Source organism: Pygocentrus nattereri, chromosome 6 (assembly GCF_015220715.1).
Source record: "Pygocentrus nattereri isolate fPygNat1 chromosome 6, fPygNat1.pri, whole genome shotgun sequence".
In the NCBI taxonomy this organism is placed as follows: Eukaryota; Metazoa; Chordata; class Actinopteri; order Characiformes; family Serrasalmidae; genus Pygocentrus; species Pygocentrus nattereri.
Window position 1 is genome coordinate 11,701,130 of NC_051216.1, and position 23,409 is coordinate 11,724,538.

General features: G+C 40.3%; 1 protein-coding gene across 1 annotated transcript; it reads left to right on the forward strand.

The window, feature by feature from the left end:
• The first annotated feature begins 9,629 nt into the window (after positions 1-9,629).
• Positions 9,630-19,183, forward strand: slc40a1 (solute carrier family 40 member 1). The gene is made up of 8 exons (XM_017713504.1): positions 9,630-9,967; positions 10,123-10,190; positions 10,843-11,002; positions 11,168-11,283; positions 12,911-13,037; positions 13,403-13,651; positions 14,174-14,815; positions 16,153-19,183. The coding sequence occupies exons 1-8, from the start codon at positions 9,934-9,936 to the stop codon at positions 16,458-16,460; spliced, it is 1,704 nt and encodes a 567-aa protein (XP_017568993.1). The 5' UTR covers positions 9,630-9,933; the 3' UTR covers positions 16,461-19,183.
• Positions 19,184-23,409: the final 4,226 nt, after the last annotated feature.

Below are 23,409 nucleotides of genomic sequence, written 5' to 3' on the forward strand. Positions count from 1 at the left end.
AACAAAATTTTGTTTACAAAATATTCGACCATATTACTACTACTCCATTTATAAGGACACGTTGTAAAGGTCCATTTCAAATCCTGTTAAAAAATTAAGGGACAAAATTTGGATACAAGGTCCAACAGTGACAGTATGTACATACATACTGCATATTTGCTCATATTAAAGCTTTGGTCCAATATATTTGATGTTTTAAAATGTGCTAAATATATTAACATGTTCCCTAAATGTTAAATATATGCCAATATATGCAGTGTTCAGCACAGTCTGGTGATTTCCCTGCTCAAACACAATCCCTAATCCTTGCTATTAAATGATGGACTTAGATTGTTTGGTCTCAGTAAGGTTGCCATATTGTAATTCTGTCTAGCCCCATCAACCATTTGGAACTAGTCCATTTGTCCTCACATCACAGTTCCTTGAATCCACAGTCCCTGTCGAATCATCTAGACAGTCTGGGACTTTGCTTTACACCTATCCACAATGCATCTGTTGAATCTGTGTCAGGATAAAGCCTGTACTTCACATTACACTGGGAGAGAACCTTCTGCCCCGGTGGCCATCGTATTTGCAAATAAACCACATTTTAATTATTATCTGAAAAACCGCAGTCTAACATTATCTACAAGTCAAAGTGCCAAAGCGTTTGCTTTACAATATCCTAATGTCTAGTATTAAGGAGACCTGTGTGGCTGCAGTAATGAACAGCTAACTCAGTGCAGAGAAATAATACTTACGTCAAAGTGTAAGTACTTAAGTATTACTCATAATATTAAAGGGACACTCCAGCCAAATGAGGAGAACCAGGTGTGTTTAAGCAGGAGCATCACCAAACTGTGGTGAGCAGTGAAATGAGAGTGAAAGTAAGTTAACCCATCCTCTACAGCCCATGTGTCAAACACAAGGCCTGCAGGCTAAATCAGGCCCACCACACAGCCCTATCCGGCCCACAAAAGTATTTTAATTTTATATTATTATTAGCGCATTTCACAATGTGCTGTACTACAGTCCCCAGCATGCACTGCAGTGTAATGTGATCCCACTCTCCTACCCAAACACCAATTTATGGGACAGCAGTTACACCTCAATTCTGCACAATTCTACGCAATTCCACACTAGTGTTATCACCAAAATGCATTTCAGCTTCGGTTTAACCAACATAAACACTTAACATCAGCTCAGCGGCTCAGAAACTGAGCCCAAGTCTTAATGAACTTGCAAGCAAAGTAAGGACCCCAGGTGTCTAGTTCAAGCAAATGCAAAGGTTTAAATAAAAGACAGAGCAAGTGAGGACATTTAAATTTAGAATATTTCAAGAGTCTGTGTAATATTTCAAGGTCTACTACAGGTGTCTGTATTTGACTGTTGATGTTTTTGCATATTTTGAATAAATGTCTAGCTGGGGTTTCAGCAAACATTAATAAAAAATGAAATAAAAACACCTTTTTCTCTGGCTCACAGATTTGAGGAGACTTTTAAATGTGACCCTTTTACTAGTTGAGTTTGACACCCCTGCTCTACAGGGAACACATTTAAATACGCCATTTGGCTGCGAAACCTTAGTGCACAATTTCTGTTCATACATTCAGTTTAATGTATTGTTTCATAACATTTTCAGAGGCCACATTTTATTCTTTATTTTTCCAATATGTCGTATTAAAATGTGCAGAAGTGTGTTATCTGTAGAGGATGTGTAGGTTGTTTGCCTTTCAAATTAACAGAACGTAAGTTGACCAGGGCTCACCAAACCTTTGCATACAACTGTATAGCTAAGCAAATCAGTGGGACTTCTCACAGCACTGAATACTGAGAAGAAACTATTGTTATGAACTGGAAATCAAAGAAAACAATTTACATAACTGTTACATAAAATGTATTAACTGACCATATATTAGTGGAAAAGATTCATCTGTGTCAAAACCAAAAACACTGAATTTAACAAAACCTGGACGGCACTTATCACCTTTTTACATCCCCAAGTGTTATCAAATATCAAAGATAGAGATAGCAACCGATCACAGCATGACACGGCCCCCTCAGGCGAAAAAAAGGGCCTCTGAAACAGGCAACCCTTTTTAAGCAGGTGACTTGAAGATAAAGGTTCTACTTATTTGTCCGCAAACACTCCTCTATTTTGTGAAATTCTACATTCTGCATTCATAATAACTCAAACAGGCGTTTACTGATTCATGGTGTTTGTCTGTGTGGTGCGCTCTACTCTCCTCTATAGCCCTGTTGATTTTGGTCACTCTTAACAGGCTTAGTGGTTGACCACATGACCTGTGTTTGCTCATGCGCTGCGGCCTCCAAAGTCACAAACACGCGGACTTGTTTGGCCTTGGTCATTGCCACAGCAGTGTATGGACTCTGCAGATCGCTCTATTGACTCTGCACACCTGTGTAATGTCTCTTTTCGCTTGGATCCCATCCACGTCCAAGAGTTTGCTTAATGCAAAGGATGAGTGGACTCCTTTACAACAAACACGTCTCATGCCTCAGCAAAAAAACAAACAGCAGTAGCAAACAAATCAAGCAAAAGAACCAGCGTTTTGTGGGAACTGTGTTAAGAATATGTCAAAACAATTAGTAGGAGTTAAAGAGACGTGTTTTTAAAGCTAGACGTGAAGATGTCTCGTTCCACTGCAAGCCCAGGCAAGCAGATTCCACGAAAGGAGAGCAAATGATACATGATCCGAAAGGTCACATGACCAAAAAAGGATACCAAGAGCCAAACCACTGTCAAGCACAATGCCAATGGAGATCAACAAAACAGCACAGTCATCATGCCTGAGTAATTTGTTTTTATTTTTCAGACTTTAAGTGTGATTCTTGACGTATTTTTAGGTGTCCAAGAGCAGAATGCAGCCAAATAATCCACCCTTTTTCATCTAAGCCCACAGCATAAGGCGTCATGGCCTGTAAAGGCAGACAACAAATGTGCATGACCACCACACACAATGAGGTATTCTGGCTTGGTAATTTCTTTTTATTTAGTGGTGTAAGAAAGGGTAATGCAGCTAATCTACTGACCACAGAATAATACCTCATATTCCAAACTCATAGTGACATGACATGAGGATGTTCCTGTTAAAAAAAGGTGTTTTCTAGTGAAACTGGATCACACTCTGTTAGGTTGTCTTATGTTACTGTACCACTGCAATCAGGTGCATAAGATAACAGACATCTGGCCTTTGCTTAAAAATACATAAGCACTCTAAATGACCAGCAGGTCAAAATCTTTATTACATGCATACATACAGTAGCTTAATAACTCCAGCCAGTTTGCATTGTAGTTCATGCAGGTACTGAATGATAAAACTTGGGCGTAATAAGTAGATTTTAAGGGAAATACGAATAACAGCACATAAAGGCTACCTATGATCTACCTAAATAATGCTGAAACTGCAACATATAATTTATCATATCACTGATGTTGGATCAAAATCTCATGTCTTCAAAATGATAACTTTACAAGAGAATGAAAACTCAGCTCTCAGTGTAAGTTAATGTAGTGAGATTTTTTTTCCAAGTTATTTTGGACCATTTAATCTGTTCTTCATCTTAACCTCCAGTCAAAGTAAAGGGCAGCTAGAGTTTTCCAATTATATAAAAAAATAGAAAGACAACAAAAATAGTGAGATACAAGATTTTGTTATGTTAATACATTTAATACTATATATATATATATATATATATATATATATATATATATATATATATATATACAGTGGTGCTTTAAAGTTTGTGAACCTTTTAGAATTTCCTGTATTTCTGCATAAATATGATCTAAAACATCACTGGATTTTCACTAAATGTAGATAAAGAGAACCCAGTTAAACAAATAACACAAAAATATTACACTTGGTCATTTGTTTATTGAGGAAAATCATCCAATATTACATATTTGAAAGTGGCAAAAGTATGTGAACCTGTAGGATTAGCAGTTAATTTGAAGGTGAAATTAGAGTCAGGTGTTTTCAATCAATGGGATGACAATCAGGTGTGAGTGAGCACCCTGTTTTATTTAAAGAACAGGGGATAGGCTCCAGCACCCCCCACGACCCTGACGGAGAAGTGGCTTAGAAAATGGATGGATGGATGGATGGATGAATGGATGGATGGATGGATGGATGGATTGATCAAAGTCTGCTCTTCACAACATGTGTTTATGGAAGTGTATCATGGCCCGAACAGAGGAGATTTCTGAGGACCTCAGCAAAAGAGTGGTTGATGCTCATCAGGCTGGAAAAGGTAACAAAACCATCTCTAAAGAGTTTGGACTCCACCAATCCACTGTCAGACCAACAAAGATCACTCCAAGAGCAAGGCGTGTAATAGTCGGCGAGGTCACAAAGGACCCCAGGGTAACTTCTAAGCAACTGAACGCCTCTTTCACATTGGCTAATGTGAATGTTCATGAGTCCACCATCAGGAGAACACTGAACAACAGTGGCTTGCATGGTAGGGTTGCAAGGAGAAAGCCACTGCTCTCCAAAAAGAACACTGCTGCTCGTTTGCAGTTTGATGAAGATCACGTGGACAAGCCAGAAGGCTACTGGAAGAGTGTTTTGTGGACGGATGAGACCAAAATAGAACTTTTTGGTTTAAATGAAAAGCATTATGTTTGGAGAAAGTAAAACACTGCATTCCTGCATAAGAACCTTATCCCATCTGTGAAACATGGTGGTGGTAGTATCATGGTTTGGGCCTGTTTTGCTGCATCTGGGCCAGGACGGCTTGCCATCATTGATGGAACAATGAATTCTGAATTATATCAGAGAATTCTAAAGGAAAATGTCAGGACATTTGTCCATGAACTGAATCTCAAGAGAATGCAGCAAGACAACGACCCTAAGCACACAAGTCGTTCTACCAAAGAAGGTTAAAGAAAGATAAAGTTAATGTTTTGGAATGGCCATGTCAAAGTCCTGACCTTAATCCCATCTAAATGTTGTGGAAGGACCTGAAGCGAGCAGTTAATGTGAGGAAACCCACCAACATCCCAGAGTTAAAGCTGTTCTGTATGGAGGAATGGGCTAAAATTCCTCCAAGCCAGTGTGCAGGACTGATCAACAGTTACCAGAAACATTTAGTTTCAGTTATAGCTGCACACCAGATACTGAAACCAAAGGTTCACTTTTGCCACTCACAAATATATAATATTGGATCATTTTCCTCAATAAACAAGTGATCAAGTATAATATTTTTGTGTGATTTGTTTAACTGGGTTCTCTTTAGCTACTTTTAGGACTTGTGTGAAAATCTGATGATGTTTTAGGTCATATTTATGCAGAAATATAGAAAATTCTAAAGAGTTCACAAACTTTCAAGCACCACTGTATATGCATCGTTGCTGTTGGGTCAAAACCTCTATATATATACATGAAAGTATCAAAAACTGAAAAATATATGTATTTGCATATATATGGCCTTGTCTGTTCACTTCTCCAAAAGTAATTGGTTTGTTCCGGAAAGTTATGCCCCTCAGAATGGGAATATAAGGGATATATATGGGATAGGCTCCAGCTCCCCCCACAATCCAGAAGGATAAGCGGCTTGTTCATTACATCATACACTATGTACAAAAGTATTCAGACACCGCTTCAAATTATTCATTTACTTTAAGGTCCTGATACAGAGGTTCAATGCACATATACAGCTTGTATAATCTATAGAAAATTGTCGACCAATAGAATAGGACACTCCGGAGCAGTCACATACTTAAGCTTAAGGTCACAATGCCAAATGGCAAGGGTCAGCGCATGACCCCAAGTTCTGGGCTGCGGAACAGTGGAACTGCATTCTGATGTTAGAGCTCTAAATCTCCAACTTGTCCCAAAAGTACTGGATGGAGTCTCCTACTTTTGGGACAAATTAGAGTGATCCAGAACTAATCATCCAACATCAGTACCCAACCTCACTAATGCTCTTGTGGCTAAATGCGAGACTTTGTGAGAGTTTGGCCAGAGGTCAGATTTATTTGATGACCCCTGTTGCAGTGTAAAGCCTTCCTAGAAGAGTAGAGGCTGTTACTGCAGCAAAGGGTGAGCAAACTCCCTATTAACATTTTTTACTTCAAAAGAAATACTGAATGAGCTACAAACTTTTGGGCATATATCAAGCAAATATCACGTGAATCCTATCACTGTTTTGCAGAACAGTGATCATGATCAGATCTTAACACTTTCACATCTCCAAAACCTTGCTGAATCAGTATGGTCAATGTGAGGTAATCAGCACAAATTTCCACTCTGAGGAGCCAGGCTCTCAGGATCAAACCAGTTCCTTTTGGAGAAGTGAACAGACAACAAGGTCAACTTCTGCCCCATAATAGACAAAAGCAGAAAAGAAACAGGGAAACATCCCCATAACAGCAGGTTGTTGTGCTTCATGGACCTTGTGCAGTATTCTGAATGTAGCCTTCAAATGGATGTTACATTGCAGGGATTTTTTGTTAGCATTTTTTGTCAGAGAAAGTAAGCATTCAGTGACCTAAATAGAATGAATTTGTCTCTGAGTGAGGAGGAATCAAAGCCAACCTGTTTGGAAATGGCTGTCAGTGGTCCAAAATTCTGTGGTGTTGGCTAAAGAGCTGCCGCGCCACAAGCGCTGCAGCCATGTGGGCCTGAGAATAGAAACCCTGGCTTATGGGTGGGTAGACGTACAAAGCTCTCATGTCACCTTGACTTTCTGAGGGGGGAAGTTAATAATAAACAGTTTTTTAAAGTGTGTCAGTTGTTAAAAGGGAATTCATAAATTGTTCTAAATATCTCTATAATTCAACTGTTAAGATTTAAACATTCAGAGTTGTACTTTAAGCACTTTAAGATGCATTTTGAATGTATAAAAGACAATGTGTAAATAAAATGTATTATTATTGTTGTTATTGTTATGAATATTAATAATAATAATTAATAACAATAATTGTAATTATGATAATGACGATGATGATGATGATGATGATGATGATGCTTATTATTATTGTTATTGTTATTATTATTATTATGATAGGAAGCAGTTGTCTAAAGAGTAATGCCTCTAAAATTATATAATTATGAATATGCTGCCAGATACCAGAGACACAATATCTTTAGTGGGTTTTTTATTCAAGCAAAAATGACATTATATGTAAAACCTATCTATCCATCTACACACACACACACACACACACATATAAATGCATAGGATTATGCAGAAAAACGCAAAAACCAGCTGGAATACCCCTTTGAATCATCTGGGGCCAGTGCAGCAAAACTATGAAAAAAAAAAACTCATACTCCTTAAATGAATAATAAACAGTGTAGCTCCAGAGACCTACCCATGAAGTTATTGTTTCCAAGTGTTCAGTTCTGCTTGCATGTTTTATAGAGTGCAGCCTTTTAGGATTAAAGTGGTTTAAAGTTTCCTGTGCTATCTTACCCTTCCTACTCAGACTTTTACTCATGCAATGAGAAGGAAATTGTCCTATTTTTATATACAGTGAATGTATACTGGCATCTATGTATCTGGAAGTACAGGCATGATATCTACAGGTATGAAGGTAAAAATGCTGACTCAAGACCAGCTTCCCTGCAAAACCTCCACAGTCAAATTCACAAGATATAAAAGTCAAAATCTCCTCTGTCTCTGAAAAGTACAGCGTCATCTCTTTCAACCAGAGATCAGCGCCTGAGATGTCACGTTTATGGGACTGATAAGCTGCTGAGTTTCCATGCAGAGAATCAATAAAAGAGGAGGGCAGGAGTACACAGAGCACTTTCCACAGGAGTCCATGGCAGCATGCTAATGGCTTACATGTGAACAAGCTGAGGCTACACAAGCACATTTACATATCCTGTGTGAATATTGAGAGAGAAAGACAGAGAGAGAGATAAAGTGAGAAAGAGAGGCAGGACTCATTTTTCATTGTACTGCTAGGTGACATATCGCCTGCTTTAAAAGTGACATATTGCATTGACTTTCACGTAGCATTACTATCGTAGACCAGTCAGTAACACTTCACAGATTTTCGAAGTTTTCAGCTAAACCTCTCAGCTTCTATTTTAGGCCAAAATAATGACTTCAACCTTTTACACACTTAATTACTCTTCAGAGACTTTACATTCCAGAAAATTACTCCAATGAGAAACTCTATAGTAGTGCAAAAAAAATCTCTACAGGATTCCTATAAGATTCTTATGGTAAATCTGGACTGTAGAGTACTACCGTTTACTACAGGGTATCAAAAATTACAAATTACTCTATCGCAGTACTACAAGAGCAGCATAAGAAGTGAGCATATAATAGGCTGCTATAGAGGTGTTGTAGAAATCTGACAGTTTCTTATTGTATTACAATAGATATTGTTGTAAGGGTATCAGCGGCATTATGTCCAAATAAAGAGCTGAATTCTTCCTCTCAGGTTTCTGAACGTGAGTCACAGCAACACAGGACTTCAAGTTGGTCGTAGCTTACATCATGTACACAGGTAAGGTAGTAGGTTACATCAGCTGAATTAACTGCACATTCCTGCGGCTCCCCAGGCCTGAGGCTGAGGCAGAATGACCTCAGTGAATATGGGACTATGAGATGGGAGTGTGAGGGGGAGATCTTTCTGAGTAAGTGCTGTTTGCAAACAGAAACAGCATCCTATTCAGGCCTTTGTCCATTTAGGCCTACAGTATCAATTGGCCTATATTTGCTCAGCTTGTTCTGTAAATGTTATACGGTGAAGTGAATCGTCACACAGTGAACTTCAGCTCCGTTTTTATTCGTGTTGGAGCTTTATGATAACAGGTCTCAGACACCTGACTCCAAAAGCGGTGGTGGGTGGCACGGTGACGTGGTGGGTAGCACCACAGCAAGGAGAGCCTGGGTTCGAGTCCCCAGCCGGGCAACCACAGTCCTCTCTGTGTGGAGTTTGCTTGTTCTCCCCGTGTCTGTGTCGGTTTCCTACCGCAGTCCAAAAACATGCAGTTAGGCCGTTTGGACATGCTAAGTTGCCCCTTGGAGTGAGTGTGTCTGTTTGTCTGTCTGCCCTGCGATGGCCAGGCAACCTGTCCAGGGTGTATCTTGCCTTTTGCCCAGTGACAGCTGGGATAGGCTCCAGCACCCCACGCGTCCCAGAATGAGATGCGTCTTAGAAAAGACACAGCTTTCGCACAAGTCACTGTGTCTTATTTTTCATAAACAAAGCTTTCCTCAATAAATAAATGCTGAACACATAAATTAAAAATAGCCAAGCATTTCTTAAAGTAAATCATTGTTTTCATTAGAAAAACTGCATTTTGAACCATTTTAGTAACAGAAATGTTATTTCATTGTTAAAAAACCTGTCCACCTTCTGTGTTTGTGTATTGTTTTGTCCTTTTGGCCTTCAGCCCACCACAAACATTACACTTTGACACCCCCAAGACAAAACCTTTGGGCAGCTGAATAGCAGCAGTGTGTTCTAAGTTTTCAGAAAAGAGCCCAAGGACTAAATCAAGTTATTGTGCAAAGTATGAGGTAAAAAAAGAGAATAAGAGAATAACACAGGATGGGTGGGCTTTTCGCCCTTGAAAACAAAGCAGCCCAGTTTCTAGGGACGCGTCACGCTGTGCGCATGCGCAGACTGCGCCTTGTATTGATAAACACGCCGACAGGCTCGGACAGAGCAGACGGGTCCGAGCGGCGAGAGGAATAAACGCTGATAATTGTCGGGTTTTTTTTCTTTTTTAACGTTTAAAACCCCAGCCCTCTAAGGGGGTTTATTTCTTTCCAACTTCAGCTACAGTGATAGCTAAGTTTGGAGGGGAGAGGGGAGAAATATTCGCGTCGTTTCGTAGGAAATATCTCTTTTTGTTGTTCTGTTATTTCTTTGCTGGGGATTATTGGACACGAAGGAATAAACGCAGCCTAGACTACATTGGTTCACTGGAAGAAAAAAAAAGTGCCGCAAACTTGGTCGACATGGAAAACACAACATCCAAGAAACGGTGTTGTGGTAAGTTTTTTTTAATTATTTTTACTTTATTTTTACAGATTTGAAACAGAAGAAAAGCTGCAAACTCAACATGCTGAGTGCGTTGCAATAAACCGTGGCGTCATTTAAAAACAGCAGTATTCAAGCCTTTTACAAACACGTGTTTTCTTTTGCAGACTCTGTTCGTGATTTCTTCACGTCTGCAAAATTCCTCATCTACCTTGGACATGCCCTGTCAACATGGGTAAGTCTGCCCTTTGGTTTAATACAAAGCAGAAATTCAAAGGCGCATGCAGGGCATTCTGTGTGCCAGTCCAGCTTGACCAGTTCCTTCAGGTACTGATGGTGTCAAAACTCGCTCAGACTGTGAAATCTCGCTGATGGTGCTTTCTTTCGAGCTGCCATCATTTCTGGTGAAGTGTAGTTCGGCTAGTAACCAGAAAACCTTAAAACAGGGCTACGTGTTTGTCAGGGATGCACCAATATATCGGAATTCTTGGCTGATATCCAATATCTGCCGATACATAAACATTCAAGTCAAATACACCTGGACTGCAAATGTGTTATGTATTTGTAGGGGGCCATTAGCCCACCGCTGCCTAAACATTCTGCTTATCTCAAATAAAATAAATACGTCATCAAGCATTGTTTTCAAATATTGGTCACGTCTAAACATCTGCCTGATTGTGATATGCTTTGTGATATGATTTCAAATACCTGCCGATACCTGTGTAATCCTGTTTTTGTCGTGCGCCCCAAATGTCCTGGAACCCAAGTGACGTCTGTTCTAAAACCAATCATAATGATCAGATTTGCTGGCAGCGCTTTCTTTTACGAGCTCTCCTGCTTGAGATAGCTGCTCGTGCTTTGCCACTGACCTTTCACCTGCATTCCAGGGGGACCGTATGTGGAACTTCGCTGTAGCAGTGTTCCTGGTCGAGCTGTATGGCAACAGTTTACTCCTGACCGCTGTGTATGGCCTGGTGGTGGCCGGCTCGGTCCTGCTACTGGGCGCCATTATAGGAGACTGGGTGGACAAAAACCCACGCCTCAGAGGTAAAAAGCCTGACCTAACCCCTCCAGTCCAGTCTCATGGAGATCTGTTCACATGTACAGACTCACTGCCTGTAATGTAAATAATAAGTGCTAAAAACCCTTAGAACATTTCATGCGGTAAAAACATTATTTTTCCAGCTTAAAGTCGATTTTCTTTCATTTCAGTGGCCCAGACGTCCCTGCTCGTCCAGAACGGTGCAGTTATCCTGTGCGGTATACTTCTGATGCTGGTTTTCCAGTTCAAAGAACAGCTCACTGTCCTCTACAATGGATGGTTGCTTGTGAGTATTTATTTATAGTTATAACTGTAGTGCTACAAGAATAAATGCACAACAATCATGCTGTACACTTAAAAAGGTTGTGATGTTACTGAGTTGTGCATGATCAGTAATTTGGTTGGTGGTTGTGGGAAGCTCGAAACTGTAAAATATTAAAGACTTTGATGCTGTTCTGTGCTTTAACCTCTTAATCTGCAAGCTTGTTATTCAGTTACTGAACTTTAGACTTATTATGTATTAAGCTGTATGTAGCAAAAGGGTTCTGTATAGGACCAGAAATGCTTATTTGGCTTGTAACATGAGTGGAACCCTATTTGGTGCTATAGGGAACCATTTTTAAAAGGTTATTTTAAGAACCACATACAACAGGTGGAGAAAAGGACTATTTATGCATCAACAGGCTTTTTTGAGTTGTAATGGATTTATAGATAACTTTTCCTTTACCAAAGAACCTTTGAGGAACCCCCTTTTTAAGAGAGATAATTATTTGTTAATTACTATGAAACTAATAGGTTATTCATGTAGTTATAAGAGACCCTCATATGAGTCCCTGAGAGTTTAAAGGGTTAAATGCCAAGCTTTGTTTTAGTTTTGCCAAATACTTCCAGAAAAATGCTTCTGGAAAAGCCCCCCAATTCCTAAGCTAGAAACAGCTGGGACTCCTCAGAAGCCATTCTGGGACATTTCAGCCTTATTGTACCAGAAAGGGTAGGGTAGGGTTGAGTTGAGGGTTTTTAAGAGGCCTTCCTTAAAGTTCGAGAGTGTCCGTGTGTGGATTTGACAGAACATGAGAGCGAAATGGCAGTGCTCTGTCAGCAGGACGCAGAGGTCTCATGTGCAAAGGAGACGTGCTGTTGAGCCAGCATTAGCCCGTGCAGCCCGTGTTCCAGTGTGGCTCACTTGTAACTCGACAACAGCAATAACAAAACAGCATGGCTGTATTTCTCACTGTTACTGGGATAATGCAGGACCCATAAGGCAAACAGTGTACTGTAAGCTCTGTTGTTGTTTTTGTTCTGGACAGTGCCTGAAAAGCGTGAAACCATTCATCCCTGTAAATAGCCTATTGGCGCTGCTGCAAGAAAACCTCATAACCACATTTTGACACAGTGTATTACTATTATTATTAGTAGTAGCACTAGTATTAGGTAATGCTGTGTAACACTTTTACCAGCAAAGTCACCTTACTCTTAATTTGCAAGCTGACACCTTCATGCCACCTGCTAACCGAGAGCTACAAATTCATGTTTAATTAATTTTGAAGTTTTGTGATGATTTAGCAAAATAAAGATTATAGATTTTTTTCCCCTCAAGAGGTAGTAGTTAAATAGGTGGATGTTTTGATTGTAGTTTTGCATAAATAAATTTGTATAAAGTGAAATTAACTTCACAAGAAAAACACTTAATTTGTAATGTAAGTTAATGTACCAAGATGTAACTGCAGTTATTTAAGACCATTTTAATTCATCATTGTATTTGGACAGCTAAGATACAACATTTTGTTCCGGCATAGTCAGTATGTTTGACTCTGCTACTACAATCTTTATGTGATCATGTTTGTGGTAGAAAATAGTAATGCAGTTTTAATTGCAGCAGGTTTCTAATAACAGCTCTTTTGGTTTTTTAACAGACGACATGCTACATTTTGGTCATCACCATTGCCAACATTGCGAACCTGGCCAGCACTGCCATGTCCATCACCATTCAGAGGGACTGGGTGGTCGTTGTGGCTGGAGATGACCGCAGCAGCTTGGCAGGTCAGGTTTCAGTAGGGTTTTCACTGATGACACTAGATAAGCGCCTGTCAAAATCAATGCTGCTACCTTTGAGCTGCATTTATAATTGACCATTTTAGAAATCTCGTTTCCTCTGGCTAATACAACTTAACAATAACAATGCAACATTTCCTGTTATTTATGCCGCTGCCTTGGTGGAATGTTGGAACCGGATTTAAAGTTCTGGAGGCTAAAGTTCTGGGGTCTTAGGCGAACTCAGTAAACCTGCAGAGACACAATTGCTATAGGATTTTATAGGGCCATAAGCAATCTGGGCAGGTGCAGCTCACATGAAATATTTGCTGACACAAGTTATTCATATGAAAATGTTTTTCTTCTTGTTTCAGACATGAATGCCACGGTGAGAATAATCGACCAGCTGACTAACATTCTGGCTCCGATGCTGGTGGGCCAGATCATGGCCTTCGGATCTCATTTCATGGGCTGCGGTTTCATTTCTGGCTGGAACCTCTGCTCTATGTGTCTGGAGTACTTCCTCCTCTGGAAGGTCTACCAGAAGACTCCAGCACTGGCCATTAAGGCAGGCAAGAAAGACACTGGTGACCAGGAGTTGAAGCACCTCAACATTCAGAAAGGTTTCCTTCTTATTCTTCTTTTTCTTTTTTTTTGTTTGTAGGGCTGTTTTGCAAGCAGCTGATGAAAACCACTGGAAGCAGTTGCGAGATAACACCCTGTCTTATGAAACACTCACTATGAGTCAGCAGATTTGTTTTCCTTTGTGGGTTTCTAACACTCTATCCTTTACAGATATGTAGGGAAGCCAGATTCTTATACTGTTATTTGCACTGTTTACTTTTTTGGGCCCTTATTCATTTGTCTGAACAGGTCCCTCCTTACATTGTATTCATATTTACTAGATAATGTCAGGGTGATCCTCGATTAGGATGCTTGCTTTGAGAAGTTTGATACTTTTGGTTTCACATGCAAAACATTGCAAAATATGACTTTCTCTAATATGACTTTGTCTTTTTTATATTAATCATGCCCGAAGAAAGGAAAAGCAGTACATTTCTTGGTAATCATTGATGCATCTTTCACGATTCACATTGTTTGTAGTGATTAACTTGTGTGTTTTGTGTTGTTTTTTGTTTTCTCAGAACTGGAGAACACAGAAGGCCCTGCAGAAGGTTCTCAGCTGATGAATGAGGCTGCTATAGTGAAGTCTGATAAAGAGAAGAACCCAGGTTGCTGCTACCAGATGTCTGAACCCCTGCGCACTTTCCGGGATGGCTGGGTGGCCTACTATAACCAGTCCATTTTCTTTGCTGGAATGTCCCTGGCCTTCCTCTACATGACTGTACTGGGCTTTGACTGCATCACCACGGGGTACGCCTACACCCAGGGCCTGAACGGCTCCATCCTCAGCCTGCTCATGGGTGCCTCGGCCGTGTCGGGTATCTGTGGGACGGTGGCCTTTACCTGGGTGCGGAAAAAGTGCGGCCTGATCCGGACCGGCTTCATCGCTGGAATGGCCCAGCTGTCTTGCCTGATGCTCTGCGTGGTGTCCGTCTTCGCCCCCGGCAGCCCCTTCGACCTGAGTGTCTCGCCCTTCGACAGCATGATCAGCCATCTTCTGGGCAACAACGCCCCCTTGCCTGAGGCCCCCACCATGTCCAGCATGTTAACCACTGAAGCACAAGGCCTGGTCAACGTCTCCATGCAGGCTGAGGAGATGCCACACATTGAGTCCTACATGTCCATCAGTCTACTATTTGCTGGTGTAATTGCTGCTAGAGTTGGTAAGTAGACATGCAGTAAGTAGACAAGGCAAAACCAAACTCACAGTCCCAAATGTAATCGATCTACCAAGACGTGTCTGGTGTCTGCAGTTTACTTATTTGTAGACAAAATTTAGGTTTCAAAAGTGTCAGAAACCACATAAGCAAGCCTGTCTTTGACTTGCATATCAATTTGGTTTGGTTTGAAACAAGTTTGTGATGATTTAGGCTAGGCCTGTCACAGTTTTTACATAATCGCCTGATCAAAATGATTAGAGCTGATCACAGTTATTTTTAGCTGACTCCAATTATCATTTACCTGCAACAACTAATGTAAATTTGGTTCATCAGTTGGGTTAAAACAAATACCTGTAAGTAAAAAAGTTCTTAATCTTAAAATAGGAGCTACTAAGTCCCAACAGTTGGGAAGCAAGATAGCTTACCAGCCAATTTGGTCACTTTACAATCTTAAAATTGTAGCTGATGATTAATGTAAACATAAATTATTCAGATTAACAGTCAGTTTAGTCCTATTTAATTATTTTATGCAACCGAAGTGGCCGAATTGGCTATTTAGCTATTATGCTTCCTAGCTGTTGATACTTAGTAGCTCCCAACTGACAGGAGAAACTGCTCAAGCTCAAACAAATAACCAAACAAAAAAACAAAACTAACCATTGGCATCTGAAGGTGATATAACAATAGTCAGAAGTAGGAACCTTTGTTGAGAACCTTTGTTGTAAGACTCATGACATGCCTGATTAGCAGTAAAATGACTCAGTTTTTTTTATTTGCAAACATTTGCCATAGACTAATGAATGAAAACACTCTGAAAATGCAGCCGGTTCACATTCTGATTGTTGTGACGTGAATATATGATTGTGAAAGAACAACATGGAAAATAATTGCAGTCAGTAAATGCGATCAGACATAACTGTGACAGGACAAGGCTTGATAGTTAGATACAATAAACAAATAAGATTATTATTTTATGATTGTGCAAGCCTAGATTTCAGCATTCAGTTTGCATCACCCTAATCAGTGCATTACAAGCTGATGCATGTCTAGCATACAGAGAAAATAGTGAAAATATAGATTTTTAAAAGTTAGTGATTTTGCCACCTCAAATATTTGTTTAAAAAGAAAAGAAATGCAAGTGTAATGTGCTTCTTTTTCATCTTAATTACTGTATTGCTGGAGGAAAAAGGCTGTGATTTTATGTCAGTGTGACAGTTGTAGTTGTAAAGTCAACCTTTGATGCCAATCGATCATCATGTATTCTTGCTGATGCGTTTATGTGGCAGTAAAAGAAGTGCATGACACCCGGTGACTCATTTCCCCCCGTTTTTTTTCTTCAGGTCTTTGGTCTTTCGACTTGACCGTGACCCAACTTATCCAAGAGAATGTGGCCGAGGCAGAGCGAGGGGTGATCAACGGCGTCCAGAACTCTATGAACTACCTCCTTGACCTCCTGCACTTTGTCATGGTCATCCTCGCACCTAACCCCGAAGCCTTTGGCCTGCTAGTTATCATCTCCGTCTCCTTCGTTGCCATGGGGCACATGATGTACTTCAGGTTCGCCTTCAGGAGTCTCAGGAGTCGGCTTTTCCTGTGCTGTTCGCCCGAGCAGAAAACGGATGCAGATCCTCCCTCACTTGCTGTGTAAGCCATTAAAGAGACGTTACACCGCCCCCACTACAATAGTATCTGTATTACTCTCTTACTCAGAGACATTGTGCATGGGACCTATATTGTACTAACATGCTTGCAGAGCCAGAATATGTACTTGTATTCAACCCAGAGCATAGATCTCATTAGTCATAAGCTAGTCATATGTTAGTAAAGCAAGGCAATCAGACAGTAGGCCCATAGTTCAGATCAGTTCTGTCTTCACAAGCTTACATCTTGCATGCTTTATGTTTTTGAGGTGCTTCAGAAAGGATGCAAAAGTGAAAATGCAAAACATAGACAAATACCTGCCTTCAGTGATTAGTTCTCCAGTAAACCTGGCTGCTGTTTTAGTACAGCTCAGCAGTAAGCCTGGCTGCTGTAGCATGTTGCATGTGACCTGTGTGACTGTACCACAGGGACATTTATTCAACATTTTTGCCTGATTGCCTGTTTGTAGTTAATGCGTGCTTAATCATGTAGAGTTGCAGTACAATTTTAGCAGTATGTTGTTACTTAATGGCAGTTAAGTTTTAGCTTTGTTTTTTGTTGCTTTTTTTTTTTTTGCCTACCGGGGTGATGTCTCTTTAATAAGGCGAATGGAAGTTACTCATTCAGGAATATTATTACATCTATAGTCAATGTTGTGTATGTCAGCTTAAGTGGTGCTAATATGTTATTGCAAAAGCTATGCACCCGCATATATAGCTTTTTTCGTATACATATCCAAAGTGGAATTAATCTTTCAGAAAGGGGAAGTGAGGGAACAACAACCGTTTTTCTGCCTTTAAACATTCCAGATATTTTTGGTGCGGACTGATATTGTGTAGCCGTTTCTGTTGACGTAAGGCCCTGTTGCATTTCACAACACCTAAATGGCAATTTAACTTCAAGCCCCAACCACTGTTCACATTTTTTATCATTTGATTTTGTTTTGATTCTAGAAGTTGATTCTATTGTTTTCATTAAGATTGTTACACAAGCACTTTAAGTGATTTAGACTTAATTACATAAGCTCAAACAATGCATCTTCAATTCAGGCCTTCCTGATTTTTTAAATACACTTTTTAATCATTGCCTTCTTGCACCAACAATAGCAAAGAGTTTTCCAAAAAGGAATTCCACTATTTTTTCAGCATTTCTGCATGATTTAATGGTTAAGATGTAAGTACATTTATTCAGAGAGGTTTGTTGTGAGTTGCTCCATTCTAGAGCCATTGGTGGTGAAAGAAACCAGATGATCAGACGGTTTAATGCTTCTGAAAGAGGCATCTCAAAGCTGTTGCATGACATGGTTGCGAATTCACTGCCAAATACCAGAGACGTTGTTTTCTGATAGTTTTGATGAAAGGTTTTTTCCCTAAATTTGTTTTTAAACATATACTCGTGGCACAGAGGTACTTGAAACATTGAGGCAAAATAGAGCTTAATTTTTCAAGTTTACCACTATTTGACCACTATCAACATTACTTCAAAAAACTAGGTTCAACGCTCTTTTTGGCTTGTGAGTAAATTGGCTATATTAGCAATGTATATATATCAGAACCTCTGGTTACAGTCACCACTACTGTACAGAAAAATCTGTGAACTTCTCTGCAGTCGGACCATTCTGAATGAATCTCAACCATGAATTATTCAGACATATTGAAAAATAAGTAGAATTCCCCTTTAATGTTAGTGGACCTGCCCCAGTCCCAGCTTTAACCTTTTCCCCCATCCTCGCCTGAAATGCCTTCAAAAACAGGATTTCGTGAAGTTTTAGCCCATTTGGAAAAATCACGCTGCTTATATGACACCATAAGTCTTACTCAGAGTTTCTACCTTGCAGACCTGTTGCTGCAGACCTAAAGTAAACACTTCCACATATTTTAGGCCATGTTTGGTGTTGGCTATCCAACAACCAGCCAAACCAGAAAGTGCAGACTTTGTCTTATTGAAATGACCTCCCTGTTGGAAACTGCAGCTGACGAGTGACACGCGAGGCATTTTGTAATAGTTGTATAACGCCGAGGCAAGAGAGCAGCATGGGTTGGCCATATGTAGGAAACAGGGAGGGCATTATACTGCACTTGAAGCAGAATGCTGAGTCAGCACTGCAGCAGTGGGCTGCTATGTTGGGGTTTTTTAGCGAAGGGCAGCTGGCCTCTACAGAAACACAGGTGTCACAACCCACTGTTGATCTTCAGCCTTGATGTTTGCCCCGAAAATGTAAAGCACATTTTCAGCAACAGGGCACTTATCACTTGAGCTCTTCTTGTGAGATTGTTTCAGGTCTCTTTCATTAGACTTTTTAGCAAATTTACTACATTGGTGAATGTTTGTGGAAAATGATTTGTGTCATGTCATTGTGTTTTCTTATGTGTGAATCCTTTTTTTGTACATCTGTAAAGTTTTTTTTTTTATTCCAGTGTTCAGTGTCTGAAATGAAAAGCTTCCTGGCTTTGCTTTTCCTCCCAACTGTAATCCTTTAGTGTTAAACATGTACCATTTGTATATGCTGCACAAAAGACAAATCAGACATCCAGTTAAATGTGACTTACCCTAAAAGCAAACACATATAATCGCAATTTGTATTGTTGGAGCAGGTTTGGCTCTTTAATCGGTTTTGCGCACAAATGACTGTATGTTGTACACTCCACCTCGATGGAGGGAGAGCAAACAGCCCAGGAGTTGTATTGCACGTGCCTGCTTTAAATTGAAATAAAGAAACTTTCATCTACATGTCACTTCTCTGTGGTTTCTGCAGGAAAAAATAAGAGGGATGTGGTTTAGTGAGGAGTAAAGAGCCGTATGAGCAGGCTTATCAGAGAGCAAGAGAAGCTTCCTGGCATGGTCCCAACAGTCATTGTGTGGGGTCACATTCCTGCGCTGGTCATTCGCTGAAACCTTTTGAAACTGGCTTGATTAATGGACTGGCTTTAATCTGCGCTTGCTTATGTAAGACAGCAAATTAAGCCAAGGCAAAGAGGGACCTGGACATGTTAATGGTCATAACGTGCTGCAAATTCTGTAAAGCGGCCCAGCTTTGAACCAAGGGTGCATAGAGTTTGTATTGGGGGCCAGAAACACAAAACAATATATGAAGAAATTATGTAACATATTTTATGATGATTTTATTTGATTCCTGATGGTTTTCTAAGGTGTTCTGGTTTTTAATGGGTTGATATCACAGTGTAAACGATTCTAATGGTTTAACAGGTAACAAGTGGCTGATTATAAATGCATTTGATGGTTTCCTAATGGGACCTAAAAGTTTTCTACAGGAAACTAGTGATCTCTATTGGAAACCATAAAGCCAATTCCCATTAGAAAGCATAACCATTAGATTTTAATGCTACTGGCTTCTAATGGTCTTTCTCAGTAGACTAAAAAAATTCTAATTTAATCTTAATTTGGTTTAGCTGATCATGCAAGTACACACATTATCAGGTAATGCAGCTTATTAATTAATTAGCTTATACTTTTTAAAAATCGGCACACCAAATGCGATTTTTTGACATTATCTTATTAGCCATAGCTGGAGATTAAAAACCCACCGATCAATCACGGTCGTCTCTGCTGCTGGCATGACGACAACCAAGATGTTGGAGTTGCTGTGGAGCCATGTAGAGTCACGTCAACGGAAGTTCAAAACGCTTGATGGGCACGTGATTCACGTAGCGCACAACAGAACCGAGTCTTTTGGTATTTAGAAGTCAATAAATGAATTGATTTACAATATTTATATAGAAAACCAACTTGTGTGTGTAGTTACAACAATATATTTAAAAGTAAGAATCGCTGATATTTAAGGATTAAACAGCTAACTATATACCTGCCTTATTAACATGTTGGGTTAACGTCAACATGGTTTCAGAGTGTGTTTTTGTTGTTTATTGCTTTGAGTTTTTAATATTATAGATATCATGCACTTAAACATCTATGGTAGTTAAGATAAGTCATATCCATCATTTTTACTGATATACTTGGAGGGGAAGGGAAGAAATGTTTCAAAATTGAGATCAGATTAATTTTTTAACATTAACACATATTTAATTAATGGTTGTTTCAGCAATCCCAAGGCTGACTTGATATCTACTGTAAACTTTATGACCTTCAGAAAGGACAGAAGGAGAAGGAGCCAAAGAAATTTGGGTTGCATATGAAATATATAACACATCACATCCAGACAGGACGGGACAATAAAACACATCTATTTACACTCACTGGCCACTTTATTAGGTACACCTTGCTAGTGAAAGGTTGGACCCCCTTTTGCCTTCAGAACTGCCTTAATTCTTCATGGCACACTTTCAACAAGGTGTTGGAAACATTCCTCAGAGATTTTTTTGGTTATTAGAGTTCCTGTTGCCTTTCTATCATCTCGAACCAGTCTGCCCATTCTCCTCTGACCTCTCACATCAATGAGGCATTTTCGTCCACACAACTGACCGCTCACTGGATATTTTCTCTTTTTCTGACCGTTCTCTGTAAACCCTAGAGATGGTTGTGTGTGAAAATCCCAGTAGATCAGCAGTTTCTGAAATACTCAGACCAGCCCGTCTGGCTCCAACAACCACGTCACGTTCGAAGTCCCTTAAATCCCCTTTCTTCCTTGTCTTGACCACCTCTACATGCCTGAACTCATTGAGTTGTGGCCACGTGATTGGCTGATTATCTATTTGTGTTAACAAGCAATTGAACCTAATAAAGTGACCGGTGAGTGTATATATGTCCGCATATAAACATAGTTTATGTATCTTGTCTTTTTACTATGCACACATTTACTGCAATGGATTGATTAAATAAAGCTAACTAACTCACACATGAATAGCCTGGCAGGCAGTTTGTCTGTGCCCTTTTCTCCATGGTGTCCTTGCACATAGGCCCCAGCATGGTTTGCTCTGCTGCATGGAGAGGAGTAGAAATGTTTGGTTTCTCCACTGAAACAGGGGAGAAAAAACTGCCTGCTCAAGTCAGCAGGAGCAATTACTACATTACATACCATCACTGAAGATTTCAACAACAACGTAACGTTGCATACGTTTCACAAACAAAAGCCACACCACCAGGAAGCTTAATGATGTGCTTCTTAAAAATAAGAAACACATAAAGAATTGCAGGCCCAGGGAGTTGAGACTCAGGGTGCAGGCTGGGGGCTGTCTTAGTGTAGGGAGTCTTTAGGCTGAGTTGAACCCCCCTGTGGTTCTTCAGACCATCAGTCCAAAGTCAACTAAACTGCAACATGATGCACAGATAATATCAAATCAAATCAAATTTATTTGTATAGTGCTTTTCACAACGGATGTTGTCACAAAGCAGCTTCACAGAATTCCAGAAACGACAAAGTTTTAACAAGAATGTAAAACCCCCCGGCGGGCAAGCCAGGGGCAACAGTGGCAAGGAAAAACTCCCTCAGAACTGAGGAAGAAACCTTGGGAGGAACCAGGCTCACCAGGGGGGACCCATCCTCCTCTGGTCAAACTACCTACAAGTGATTATGCTACTAATATTAATAACAGTAGTATTAGTAGTAGGAATAACTAGGAGTCTATGAAAACATTAGTCCAAGGTAGGTGGTGGTAGCTGGGGCGTGGGCAGCTGGTCTGAAGTGGGTAGCAGGAGGGCTCAACATTCAGTCGTCCTTCAGTGTCCGGCTGGACGTGTGGGCAGTTGTATACTCGGAAAAAAGCAGAGAGATGGAATTTGTTTTATTCTGTCTGTTTGCACGTACAACAGGGAATGTGAACATTTACAGAGTGTGGCTAATGACTCCGGCAGATCTGACCATGACAGCTTAGCTAAAAGGAGAGAACCAGAAGGACACACAGACACGGCAGCACTCTGAAACAGTTTGGCATCCCTCCGCTCCACTGTCCACAAACTTGAGTGACCACGTGCAAGCAGCGGGACGACAGCACCAGCGTCTCAGTTTACTATAATTCCCTGTGTCCATGGACCCCTGGATCTGCTGCCTTTATCTAAGGGGGGACATTACCTACCAAAAGCTAAACTGAACAAGTGAGTTTTCAGCCTAGTCTTAAAGATTGAGACTGTGTCTGAGTCCCGAACAATTTCTGGAAGATCATTCCAGAGTTTGGGGGCTTTATAAGAAAAAGCTCTTCCCCCAGCTGCAGCCTTAGGAATTCTAGGAACTATTAATAAGCCAGCACTCTGTGATCTGAGTAGTCGTGATGGCTCATAATGGGAAATAAGGTCTTGCAGGTACTCAGGAGCGAGACCATGTAGGGCTTTATACGTCAATAAAAGGATTTTATAATCAATACTGAATTTAACAGGCAGCCAATGAAGTGATGATAGCACTGGACTGATATGATCAAATTTTCTAGTTTTAGTGAGGACCCTGGCTGCGGCGTTTTGGACTAGTTGAAGTTTGCTTAGACTCCTGCTCGTACATCCTGACAGTAGGGCGTTACAGTAGTCTAGCCTAGAAGTAATAAAGGCGTGTACCAGTGTTTCTGCGTCACGCAAGGACAGGGCATGTCTGATCTTGGCAATGTTGCGAAGGTGTAGAAAAGCCGTTCTAGTGATGCTGCCTATGTGTTCATCGTTGATCATAGTCAACAGAATCCCAAAGCCTGCAAACACCCAATCCGTAGGGTTAAGTCTCATATTTGTTCACTCCTGAAAGTCCATATTTACGGTGACGCATCACGGAAATGGCTCTTCCGTCAGCTCCTCCACCTCCACAAGCTCATATTTAACTAACCTGTTCAACTCCCACCCATCACGCGAGGAATCACCTTTAGAAGCCCTTTTTGATCATATTCAACATCGGTGGATTAAACGACATTGACAGCAGGGAATTCCGTTACTAGGCTGTTTATGGCTAACATTACGGGTTGCTAACTTTACTCAGTGTCCTAGCCTAATCTGTTAATGTTCCCTAAATCTACTATTTTAATCGGGGATAATCCACTAACATGCTTTGATATACATGTTAATTT